Below are 14,050 nucleotides of genomic sequence, written 5' to 3' on the forward strand. Positions count from 1 at the left end.
AAACGACTAATAATTTTTTTAGTGTAAGTATGTTCCATATACTATTTGGAACATATTAAATGCAAATGGACAAGATGCTCCTATTAAAAGACAGAAGTTGTCATACTGCATTAAAAAAAAAATCTCATTATATTCTGTTTTCAGACACATCTAAATGGAAAGAAACAGAAGTTGAAATTAAAAGGATGGAAAAAAGTTATAATTTGCAAACACTAGCCAAAGGAAAGTTGGTGTAGCTATATTAACTTTGAATGAAGTCAGAGCTATGCTGGTAATGTTTAATGACCAGCTCTTGAGGGTGGATGAGAAGGCTTGATTTGTAGCATTTGCCAATTTCCACGTGTTAATATTCCCCCATGGCTGATTTCAAGCCACCAATGTGACATTACCAAACACTAACTTGTGAAGACATGTGCGCAATTGGCTCCTGTAAGTTAGTATGAGTCATTTCCAGCTCACCAGTGGACAAAGTTTCTTATTTGCCAGAAGGTATTACAAAGAAGATAGTACTATAATGATAAAAATTTTAAAGTCATCAGAAAAAGATAACAAGTTATAATTTTATGTACTTAATATTATAACTTCAAAATATATAAAGCAAAAGTTGACAGACTAATAATGAAAGTTATTGAAAATTAAAGTTAATGAAATCAACAATAATAGCAGGTGGATTTTAAGGCTCTTTCTTCGTAATCGATAGAAAAAGCATATAAACTCAGTAAGAATATAGAAGATTGAAAACATGATTAAACTTGACCTAATAGACACATATAGAACTTTATAAAATAAAAATATTAACTATTATAAAATATATTATATATTTATAACATAAAATATCCCTTCTTTTCAAGCACAGAGAACATACACAAATATTGACTATATATTGAACTATAATGCATGTACATTATGTTCTCAGACCAACAGAGAAGTAAACTAAAAATCAGTTTTAAAAAACAACTGGAAAATCTCCATATATTTGGAAACTAAAAAAAAAAAAAATCCTTATAAAAAACTGATACATCAATGGAGAAATAATGCTACATATTAGAAATATTTTAATCAAATGATAAAAATACTACATAATAAAACTTGTGGGGTATGACAACATCAGTATTTGAAAGGTAAATTTATCTCATGAGAATGTTTACTTTAGAAAGAGAAAAAAGCTAAGTATTAGTGAGCTAAACATCCATCTCAAGAAGTTAGCAAAAGAAAACAAAATAAACTCAAAGAAAATACAAAAAAACAAAGAGATAAGAGTAGAGATTAAGAAAATGTAAAAGATAATAGCATAAAGAGACGAAAAAAATATAAAAGTCCCAAATTTTTCCTTTGAAAATGCTAATAAGAAAAAACCAAGATTAATCAAGTACGGAAAAGACACAGTCCTTTCAGGATTGACAAAGGAGAACATTATTACATTTTCTATAGACATGAAAAACATAACAAAAGGATATTATAAATAATGTTTTGCTAATAAATTAGAAATTTTATATGAAATGGATAAATTTCTGGAAATATACAGGGTACCAAAACTAATATAAAAAGAGATAGGAAATCTAATTATTATTATAATCTTTAAAGAAGTTGAGTCAGTAATCAAATATTTTTCCATAAATATCATCCTCTAGCTTTACCAGTGAGTTCTATCAAACATTTAAAAAAAAAAAAAGATGAACTTCATTTTCATACAAAGTCTTACAAAACTTGTAAAGGAAAGTATGAAATAAAAAATAATGGTCCACTCTCACTTAAGAATACTCTGAAATAAAATATGAGCAAATGGAATCTAGCAGTGTGTGAAAAAGGTCATGATCAAATCAGATTTATCTCAGGAAGGAAGCATTCGTTTAATATTTGAAAACAGATTAAGGTAATTTATTACATTAATGAATTAAAAGAGAAAAAACAGCTGGTAATCTGAATAGATATAGAAGAGATACACAATAAATTTCTGTATTTATTAATGATTAAAACTCAGGAGTAGAAGGAACTTTAAAAAAAAAAAAACCTCCTATAGAGCATTTACACAAACAAAACAGATGGAAAAATGTAAAACAAACATCATACCTAATGAAAAAGCATGAAAGATTCCTTTTAAGATAAATACAAGGTAAGTATGTGTGCAATCACCATTTGTTTTTAATATACTGGATGGCCTATCAAGGATAGTAAGAAAATATAAAAAAATAAAAGATACAAAGACCCAAAAAGAAAAACTCAAATTTCCTTTATTCATGAATGAAAAATTTTTAATTAAGTTAAAAAATTCTTAACTCCAAAGAACTGCTAGCAAATTTTCAGAATTAAGATTGTTCAGCAAAGCTAAGGAATATAAAACCAATTATTTTTCTACATAGAAAATGTAATAAGAATGCCTTTTATATGATCACAATTAACATAAAGTAGCTAGGGATAAATCCAAGATATGTAAGCCCTTTAATAAAGTAATCATGCAACTTTATTTTAAGGTAGTAATAAAAGGAGAGATATTCCATGCTCTTGGATAGGAAGACTTAACATTACAAAGGTATCAATTCTCCCCATATTGATCTACAGATTCAACACAATTTCAATCTCCTTAATAGAGTGTTTTGTAGAACTTGGTGAGCTAATTTTAGAATCTTAAGGATGAGTGGAGGGTCACTAACAGCTTAGATACTCGTGTAGAAAGTGAACAAAGCCAGAGAAACATGGTTATATCAAGATTATTATAAATTTGTAATAATTAAAGCAATGCAGTATTGGCTCAGGGATGATAAAATGGACAAAAACTATGTTCATGACAGGAGGGACATCACAGAGCAGAGAGGAAAGCAGAAACTACCCAACAAATGGTGTTAAAACAACTGATTATCCATATTTAAAAAAAAAGACATTTTCTTCCTATTTCCTGTACAGACACACACACGCACGATCAATTTGAGTGGCTTTAATATGAAAGGCAAAACTTTACAACTTGCATAAGACAACATAGGAGAGTATTTTCATGGCTTTAAGTAGGACAGAAAATCCTCACAAACCATGAAGTTAAAGGATGACAAATTCAACTATGTTAAAGTAAAGAATGTTTGCTCATCAGAAGTTACCATTAAGAAAGTAAGAAGATAAGCTACAAACTGGAAAAGGGTATCTGAAAGGAACATAACTGCAGACAGACTAATATTCACAACTTTTAAAGAACTGCTCTAAATCAGTAAGAAAAGACATTCATCCCAATGAAAAAATGGGCAAAATTCTTTAGACATTAACTAGAAAAGGAAAAATACATGAAAAGATAATGAAACTCATTAATAATGAAGGAAATACAAAATAAAATGACAATGAGATACGATTTCACTACCACCCCCACTCCCTCAAAAAAANCTCCCCCCCCCCCCCCCCCAAAAAAAAAAAAAAAAAGGAAATACCAACACAAAGTGTGTTTGAGGATTTGGAACAAAAGAAGTTCTCACTCAAAATGGCACAAGCGCTTAGGAAAACAGTTTGCTGTCACCTGGCAAAATTGAAAGCACGCGCACGTACCTCCCAACACAGCAATATCTCTTCTACTTAGAAGAAAGACAGAGAGGGGCGCCTGGGTGGCTCAGTAGGTTAAGCATCTGCCTTCAGCTCAGGTCATGATCCCAGGGTCCTGGGATTGAGTCTCTGGCTTCGGGCTCCCTACTCAGGAGGGAGCCTGCTTCTCCCTCTCCCTCTGCCTGCTGCTCCCCCTGCTTGTGCTCGCTCTCTGTCAAATAAATCAGTAAAATCTTGAAAAAAAAGGAGAGAGAGGGAACGGGAGTCCTCGACTCTGGAGAGACTGCTGCCTGCTGTGTGCACCAGGGGCACATACAAAAGTATAACAGCAAAGTCCGTCGACAGAATAATGACTACAGGTGGTGTAGCCATACTAGACAACAGTGTGTCTCAGATGCCTCTCCCGCACCATCTTAGATCCTCTTAGCCTCACCACTCTCTCAGACCAGCTCTTCAGCTCTTCATAAGCTCTGACCCACTACAGGAGACACAGCTCACAGCTCTTGGTCTCACCATGAAACCATGGTGTCTTTTTCCTCCTGCCCCAGAGTTTTCTGCGGCTGCTGAGGTGTGAGAAGCATCAGGACCCACCCACAGTCCGTAGATGTGCACATATCTAGAGTGCAGGAAACTGCAGAGAAGTTAATGTTCTTTGAGGCAAACTTTTGAGATCTCTTATCAGTTCTTTTCCATTTACCACCAGGCTCCCACCCGGAAAAAACACTCCCTAATGAAGAGTAACAGGTAAGCTTTTGTCTCGGGCTGCTAAATGCAACAATGTGGATGAATCTTAAAAACATGATGTTGAGCTAAAGAACTAAGCCTTAGGAGAGAACACATACAGCATGATATTATTTATATAAAAATCACAAACAAAACCAGGACATATTATTTAGAGAATACACCTATAACTGGAAACACTAATGACAGGCAATGATGTGATTAACACAGAATTCATGACCATGGCTGCCTTTGGCACAGAGCAAAGAAAGGGGCAGAGACCCTAGCAGAGCAGACAGGGAACTTCTAAGATACCATCAATGGTTTACTATTTAATCTGGGAGATGAGCATTTTATTAATACTCTCTAAATATCACAGATATGTTTTGTACACTCTTGATGTATATTTCCCAAGAAAGGAGATCTACAGAAGCAATGTATCTAGCCTATGGCAGAACTCAAGCAGTCTCTGCGAGTGTGGCTGGAAAGGAAGGTGGAGGCCAGATCACAAGGACCCTCAAGTGAAATTATTGGACTTGATTCTGAAGGCATGGAGCTTTGGAAGTTGTTCTTTACTGTTTCCCCCAAGCAGTGAATGTGGTAAGCAATGAATAACAAAGCTAGTGCAAGCTCGAGAAATAGGGCAGTTCTAAGGTAAGTTCTGAGGATTTGCCACTGACTAGGTCTCATGGGTTTAGGAAATGGAGAAGTCAAAGGTCAGAACCTGAGAGAGGAAACAGTTATCCATTGTCCCAGGCAATGAGGGTGAAAAGGCTGAAGCTGGATTAAGAAAGCACCGTGAGCTGAAATTGTTAATGCTGTGGTGTGCTGAGTGCAGCAGGCTCACAGGGGCTCTGGGCACCTAAAAGCCGGTTGTGCACACTCATGTTAGATGTTGTCATGTTGGTAGACTGAATTCAGCCATAGCAGGAGTGTTTACAGTATGGATACTGACAAACACTATGAAGAATTTTTACCCCTTGAAGAGACTGTTGCTAAACATTTATCTGCATTCCATTTGATAGGATCCGGTGACCATTTAGATATAAAGAGGAGGTTCTTACATGATACCCAAATTCCCAACTTTAGAGATAGAAGATGACCGCCTGAAATGGACAGAAACAGAGTGGATTATGCCAAAAAAGGGGGTGGGTGCTGGTGATATGACTGAGAACAAGATGGACAAGGTCCCTGGCCTCATGAAGCATTTAATTGATTTTTAACAGTATGCATTAGAATGCTCTGTGTAGCTTTTTAAAAATACATATTCCTGTAACCTATCTATGCCCTAATTTTGTAGAATGGTTATAAAAAATGAAACACCACAATGGAGGGAATGATTACCCAAACCACTCTATCAACTCTGTTAAATAATGAGACCACTCCCTCCAAACTACAAATATATTTATTATAAAATATTTACTAAAGAAAGGAAGATTAAAACAAAACCCCTGGTGGCCCATAATATAATGAACCGTATATCACATCTTTCCCTAAGGGCAATAAATCATGCTTCTCAAACCTGGCTGAAATAGATTGCTTAGATAGCTTTAACAATTATTCTAACTTGGGTCCCACCCAGACAAATAAAATCAGAATCTTCAAAGCTGGAGACCCAGCATTCGTGTTTTTACCAATTGAGAAATGTTGCATTAAATTTTTTAGGCCAGGAAAATGAAATCAATGGAAAAGGAGACTGGCTGAGAAAAGTTGTGGGCGAATTGGTTGTAAATGGAGTCAAAGCCATTGGTAGATAGAATAACATTAGCAAAAATACGAAATATTTTTATTCTCTCTGAAACAACAGAAAATGAAAAGAGTTTGGATATAGATTGAGAGAAAGTCTGAAGTGGAAAAAGGATGTCAACTGAAATCAGATGACTTCAATGTTTTCAGTATGTAGGAGGGAGTAGTGCCAGTAACGGAAGTCATCGTAGTCCTCTTAGTGTCTGGCACTTATTGAGCAATTTCATAGTAGATAGCTCACAAAGAGCCTCATAAACATTATTTCGCTTATCTTCATCATACTATATGGAGAAGACACTGATACTATTATTCCCATTTTATAGATAAGAAACCATAAGTTGGAGATACGTATGAGATTGATCAATTTGCCAAGGTCACATTACTAGTGACAGAGCTGTTCTGTACAACTGTGTTCTGTGTTGAATGCAGTCCTGTGAAAGCCTTAAAGCCTTCCTCTTAACTGTGCCATTATGTGAATGGGAGTGAAGCAGGCTGCTGGCTTGAGGAGAGAGAGAAGGTTTGGAAACTGGACTAGGGGATTAAGTCAGGGAATCAGAGATGAGTAGGACTGTGGAATAGCTTGGAGGGCCCAACTAAGGTTATGCTGCATGAATTTGTTTCGTGTAAGCGCTTTGTTTATTTTAGATTCTCTAATAACACCTGGCAGCTCAGAAATGAGAGTGGAAAAAATGAAAGCTAAGTTTACCCACAGTGAGATTAACCAAGCAAATGGGGCAGAAGGTCAAGGAGTAAGGTTTATACTGTACCATCAAGACAAGTGTAGAGAAAGACCTGGGAGAGGCCTCCAGCACCTAGGATTAATGTGTAGGACACTGAGGCCTAGAAGTGGAGGAACTGGGAGAGGCCGTGGGACTGGAAAGTTTTGATGAGACTAAAACTCAGATTCCACAGAAGGAAGGAAGAGAAATTATTAGAGGGAGATATTTCAGAATTGTCGATCTCTAGAGTCTGAAAAATATTGCAAACCTGGAGGTTAAATTTCAGGGTTTTGATGGGGAAGTATCTTTGGTTTCTGAAGAGACTTTCTGAATGTGTCGAATCACATCCATTAGGCCAAGTTCTGCCTTTAAATACGTAACAAAGTCGTAAATAAGCCACCTACTGCTAAACTTAGACTTTAATGGTGGGCATTTAAAAGGTTACCATGAATAAATGACTATTTTGTTAAGGAGTTCAAGTTCAAAATGTCACACTTTTCTCTTAATGAGTAATATAACTCCTAAAATTATGCCTTCATTTTTAGGGTAGAGCTGAATGATATGGACTATGATAGCTCCTGCATTCAGTCATGAAGATAGTCATGCAACAGCAATGGCCCAGAACCAGCAATCATCTGGTGTTGTTAGCAGAGGAAAGTTGGCTTTCGAATTAATAGTAAAATCCATATTAATTCTACTCATCGTATTATATTGGACTGATTAATAGACTAAGCAGGTGTAAGACAAGACTGGATACAGCTCAAATCCCAGTTTTGGTTCTAATCTTCTCATCCCAAATGACTCTAGGAGCCTTACATAGTATTCTCAGTCCTGGGTTCCTGAACAGAAATGAGCAGATTATCTACCAACCACTGAAATCTTAAGAAGGTCAATTAAAATGTACTTGAGCTTTTATAAAAAAATAAGATATTTAAGCTAAAGGATTGTTAATGTGATAGCTGCCTACAAAGAACTTTGATCAGGTCTGAACTGATTACAATGGGTTGGTAATAGTGCCCTTGGGTTTCACAGTTGGGCTTAATCAAATGTAACTTTTGTTTCTTCATAAATGAAGCAGGAATCTTAAGACAGACAAATTAGCCCTACATACGTTATTTCTATATGAAGTTAAAGTATTTCTGAAGTGGAAACTTTTCATTAGTTTCAAGGTCCTGAATTTTCTCCACAAAATTTCTTTTGGTGTAGTTTCCTTTACTCCTTCTCCTGGGGGAGCAATTATGAAAATAGATGCTGGTTGCAGTGAGTGAGGGGACTAAAGATGGCTGAAAGAAGAAAACCATGTTGGAATGAATTAAGATGACTCCACAAAGGCACACAGAAAGACATTTTATCCGGGGCACCTGGGTGACTCAGTTGGTTAAGCGGCTGCCTTCATGATCCCGGAGTCCTGAGACCGAACCCGGTATCTGGGCTCCCCGTTCAACAGGTAGGCTGCTTCTCCCTCTGCTCCTCCTCCGCTCCTCCCCCGCTCTATCTCTTGCTCACTCTCTCTCAAATAAATAAAATCTTTAAAAGAAAAGGCATTGTTTCCTCAAGAATGACTGAATGTCAATGGGAGAATATTTATCTGCTGAATATAACCATAGGCTTTGAAGAATTTATCACAGTTCTGTAGCTCCTTCATATTCTTCCCACATTCACTGTGGCCGAGTACACTCTCAGTAAATACTTGTAGCGATGCATGCTGTAGTTCACACTTGACTGTGGTATTTCCATGTGTGAATTCTCATTACCATGGCTATGCCAGTCAACCATATCAACTCATCGTAGGATAAGCTTGGGCATGCAGGTTGCCTTGGTCCAGAGCACCTTTCTTCCTTATTAAAATGGTTCCATCAGACTTGGTGCTCTTGATTTTTGAGGCTGAAATCTCAGTGACACTCTTTGACTCTCAGACAGTGAGCTCAGACCCAGTGGTTGTTAAAAACAGACTCATATTGTGGTCAGAGACTTTCCTTCCTTTCAACAAGCTGCTTTGTGGTATTCCAAAGATTGGAACAACCGATTCCCATCCCACAACTGCAGAAGTGTCTTCGACACCCTGAAGCAAGAAGCAGTGTGGATGGAGACCTCAGTCACCCTGGAGTCTGATACTTCACAATATAGCAATGGTGTCAGAACTTTTACTGTGGTCCTTACCAAATATATGCTGAATTATAATATAAACCTAGAGAGCATTGTGAAAAAAAAACACACAAAACCTTTGTTACTTTAGATGAATTATTTTAAAACAGCATAAAATCTGCTGTGAACATGACTGTGGTAACAAAGGTATACAGGATCTGAATTTCCAGAGATGATTAGCATGCAAATACAATGGTTATTTAAGGTGGCTGCCCACTTATGATTGATAGAAATGGCCGAGAGAGCAGTAGGTCAGGTCGGCACTGCCTAATTAATTAGTTCACACATACAGTAGTCCCTTAATGAGATCATTGATACAGGTATAGAGGGGCCACAAGGCAGAAATTGCTTTTTATTTTTAAAGTAAGTATTTAATCTAACAAATGGTTTTAGGTGTGCTGCCAGAGTTTGCTCAGTTGAACACAAAGTGTCTTCAATTGACACAGCTTCGATTATAAGGCCATCTTCTCAGATATAATTGAATAGAAAGTCTGCCTTGAGCCTTTTGAATTACACTGTCCTGAGACTATAGCAGAGATGAACAAGGTACAGGAGCTGCAAAGGTAATATGACTGTCATTGGGCAGCTATCTCAGGTCTAAAAATGAATCCATGTTTTCTGTTAATGGAGCCACAGTGAGGGAAAATACCTTCCTCAGTAATTTTATGAAATGAGAACATATCCTAGTAGTAAAGGCTTAGCAAGAAGTAGAGTGTCTTCAAAGCAAATTTTCTGACATTTAACAGCTACAAAAATAATTACCATACCTTGGTGATTTTTAACTTAGTTAAAGGTTTCATTTGGTATATAACCTTGGTGACCTTAGCTTAGTTAAAGGTTTCATTTAGTATATAACCAACATGTAATGCAAAAGGCACACACTCTGATATACGTTATTTTCATTTTAGGACTTGCCAAGAGTAGATTTTCTCTCTTGTCTTTCCCCACACATTGGAATGTCATAAGCAATTGGATGAAATTATGTATGTGAAATGAAAAGGTAAAAGCATAAAGCAGTGCTGTGCACATCAGATGCAACTGGCATCCCCGCTATGACTATGAGAGGAGCCTCGGTATCTTAATGAAGTGATTGTTCTTCGAAATTATCGAACTCTCCTGTTGTGTAAAAAGTTTTATTTAATAAATGTTTTGAGACCAAAACCGTTTCACTTATATGTATCAATGGAGAAACTACATTCAGAATTGGAAAGCTTAAAGGAAAACTTTTAAAGTATTGGCATGTCTTTGAGTCTCTTAATATGTGTCTATCACAGTAATGGGTTCCTGGTAAACACTGTGGAATTGAACTGGGAAAAATCACCTTAAGGCATAGGAAAACTTTTGAGAAGCAATTTGGCAAATATGGATCAAATGCTATAATACTGTTTATGCTGCTTTGACCCAATAATTTTACTTTAGTGAACTTATGCTAAGAATACTAAGGGAGGCTACACATAGGGATGTTTATTGCAATGTTATTCATAATAACAATATAATTAGGAACAACTACTTCTCCTTTGTTGAGTATTATGTAAAGCAAATCATGGCATAACAACAGAAGGGAACATTATGCAGTCAAAAATTGATACTTGTCAAAACTAGATCACAGAGTAGAACACTCATCTAATGTAACAGAAGTGCAAAAAGCCTGATACAAAATTGTGCCGTAGAACTGCAATCATGTAAAAATTAAATAAGCGTACATAGAAAAAAGACCCAGGAAACATATGAAGGTGCTAGCATAGTTTGTCTTTGGATGGAAGTGCAGTTTTTTTTTACCTTTTTTGATTTTGAAAATAACCTATAATTTTTTAAAAAGAAACTCTTGAATTTGAACACTCAGTTGTTATGCTTAACAACTAGTTGAACTACATTGAACTCTTCTCACTCCCCAAACCATTTTTTATGTAAATACACTCGTGATGGTTAATTAGGCACAAACGGGAAACCAGCCTGACTGAGGTACATACATTCTAATTAATGTAGACCTCAGTAATTGGAGATTAACAGAAGTTTGAAGATCTGAGGTTCTTACAGAATAAAAAGTCCCCGACGAGTAAAATATTAGGATGTTTTATAACGCAGTTAATCATACTTTGTTTCGTAGAAATTGGCATGTAGCAAATTAGAGTTTTTGGTGAGCTTATTTAACTTTCTGTAAGTGATTATGCTATTTGTAATTTTAACGGTTGATATATAATGTATGAAAATAGCAAAAATAGTGAAATAAGTTAACACAATTATTTAAACAACAACAACAAACTGAAAGCTGGTTTGCCTAGTCAAGCATGTGAAATAGAATGTTTGTTCCAGCAGATTAAGTTCAAAATACACGGGAATCCCATAATTCGCTTCCAATTAAAATGTTTTTATAAATGTGAACATTTATATAAGATTGACAATTGAAAGGAAATGTAAGTAAACTTTTTTGCATTACCCACCATCACTTATATGTTGAAAAACATAAAGGAATTTTTTTTTAAAGATTTTATTTATTTATTCGGCAGAGATAGAGACAGCCAGCGAGAGAGGGAACACAAGCAGGGGGAGTGGGAGAGGAAGAAGCAGGCTCATAGCGGAGGAGCCTGATGTGGGGCTCGATCCCATAACGCCGGGATCACGCCCTGAGCCGAAGGCAGACGCTTAACTGCTGTGCCACCCAGGTGCCCCAACATAAAGGAATTTTTATATAATCTTTTCTAGAGGTTTTTTTTCCCCTCTAAATGAAACCACTAAAAAGTTAATAACTGACAGAATCAGTTAATTTTGGGACTCACAAATACAATAACTCTGTTTTACTTACTCTGGACGTTTGTCAAACCAATAATTTAATTAAAATGTTAATTGTCTGGGGGCGCCTGGGTGGCACAGCGGTTAAGCGTCTGCCTTCGGCTCAGGGCGTGATCCCGGCGTTATGGGATCGAGCCCCACATCAGGCTCCTCCGCTATGAGCCTGCTTCTTCCTCTCCCACTCCCCCTGCTTGTGTTCCCTCTCTCGCTGGCTGTCTCTATCTCTGCCGAATAAATAAATAAAATCTTTAAAAAAAAATTCCTTTATGTTTTTCAACATATAAGTGATGGTGGGTAATGCAAAANCTTAAATATACCTGTTTAGTTGCTTGCTTTAATTTTAAATTTATTTGAAGATATGCCATAAGAACATTCACTGCCTCATTCTTTTATGCATACAACTTCTGAGTTTGTCATCATCATGAACTCTGAAGACAAAGCCCACTTGCTGTTTTTTAAGGAAAAGCAACTCATGATTTAACTATGAGAAGGTAAGAAATACATTTTTTGTCTGATATAAATAGCTTAAAACACTAGCTTCAAAAACTATTAGCTTCAATATTTAGATTTTATTTGTCAATTTTAAGAGATAAATGGAATGGTTTCATGGATCTAACTATTGTTATTGATATTAATAATGTGAATTTTGTATTCAATGTTTTATAAATGCAAAAAAGATACATACATCTCTCCTATTTTGTTAACATGAATTGCAGTTAAAATTATGTAGCAAATAAATATTCAATCAAGTGAAAACCATTTCTGACAATCATTCAATCAATTAATCAATATAATTCAGGGCCTACCACATACTATCCCTCTGAGACAGTGGTGACCTCGTTCATTTTGAATGTTCACTTCTGCAAATAGGTTTTAGATAAGCAAATTTTAAAAATGAACAAATATTTAAATAACTTACCTTTGCTTCCTTGAACTTGGAGAAAAATCCAAAAAACAAAAATAGCCCTTCTAGTTTCCAAATACATTCTGGCTTTTGTGTACTGGAAATTCTGGAAACAATCACAGAACAGTCCCAAATTTCATCTAAAAAAAAAAAGACAGAAATATGAAAAATAATTAAATATTGATGCCAGCTGAGTGAGAATAACTTCTTGGTTTACCTTTGTAAGGGTGCTAATTTATGAAGAACATGAAGCAGTGTCTGTTTCTGGAATAATCTGCTTATCTTCCCCTCTGGTGTAATCTCTGCTTAAGGGCCAGCTGGAGGAACCTTTATCTCATTAACCTTCTGGAGGAGCATCTGTCAGCCTAGCTCCAGGACCCTGAATGCCATTATAAACAAGTGTCCACAGGCAGAAGAAATGCTTTCTTCTTAGTTATTCACCTGTTACAGTGACATAGAGAGCCAGGGGAAGTTCTGCCAAATGCAGAAGAAGCCTGACAGTTAGGGTCAAATGTTTTCCAAAATGACATGCTCAAGGAACATCCATTGAAAGAGTTTAATTGCTATCCTTGGAAGTGTGTAGTTTTTCACTATATGTTAGTCTCTGGAGACAGCAAAGCTGTCTCCACTCACATAGAAATGCACTGGTTTGTACATAGCTTTCTTTCTGGCATTACATACAGCTGACATTTTTGGTTTGTTTTGTTTTATTTTAATTTTTTAAAATCTGTTTTTCAGACAGAGTTTAAAAAGTCAAACAGTTTGTGAAAAGTAATGGTGCTATTCCTCCATTCAAAGGAAACCACTTTTAAGTTTCTAAGCTAATTCTAGTATTCTCATTTGTACCACTTCTATTACTATTTTTTTCATTTTCACTTTTAGGCATTATCAAATAATAGATATTGAGCATATCTTCCTCTCTACACACACATTCCCTACTCCCCATAAACACGTAGTCGTCCTTCTGTCCACCTCAGTATTACTGTATTTTCAGTTTATTGAATATTCAATTTTATATTTCTGTGACTGTATACATGCTACATATAGCTGAACCACGGAGGATACTATAATTACACGTATTGAGCTCTTAAGCTGTGATGGACACTGCTCTTAGACATTTCCATAGATTATTTATATATTTCTTAATACAGTGTTATGGGGGTGGATACTATTATTAGGATCTGTTTTATATCTGAGGAAGCTAAGGTATATATGTCAGAGCCAGTGTTTGAACCCAGAGTCTGGTTCCAGGACCTATACTTTAACTGCTACCCCCATGATGCTTTTTGCAATTATCTCATATTTTTTCCCCTTAAGATTTTACATACAAAATGATAAATTATCCCCAAATGTTACCACAGATGTGTAAATTTCCTCTTCTTATGGTTAAACACTTCAAAGAGCCTGTCTTCCCCAGGACCTGCTCCCGCTAACCCCCTCCAGTCTGTATTGTTTCTTGCCATTGCTCACTGTAGTCATTGGGGGATCCTCCTTCACAGACAGGTTG

General features: G+C 36.1%; 1 protein-coding gene across 1 annotated transcript in view; it reads right to left on the reverse strand.

Annotated features, from left to right (window-relative positions):
• The window catches only part of IMPG1 (interphotoreceptor matrix proteoglycan 1), a 126,208-nt gene extending 113,583 nt beyond the window's left edge, over positions 1-12,625 (reverse strand). Inside the window, exon 1 of the mRNA XM_002923921.4 lies at positions 12,559-12,625. Within this exon, the coding sequence (XP_002923967.2) occupies positions 12,559-12,625 (67 nt within the window). The remainder of the gene's footprint in view (positions 1-12,558) is intronic.
• Between the last annotated feature and the right edge of the window lie 1,425 nt (positions 12,626-14,050).

This window comes from Ailuropoda melanoleuca, chromosome 19 (assembly GCF_002007445.2).
Source record: "Ailuropoda melanoleuca isolate Jingjing chromosome 19, ASM200744v2, whole genome shotgun sequence".
Lineage (NCBI taxonomy): Eukaryota > Metazoa > Chordata > Mammalia > Carnivora > Ursidae > Ailuropoda > Ailuropoda melanoleuca.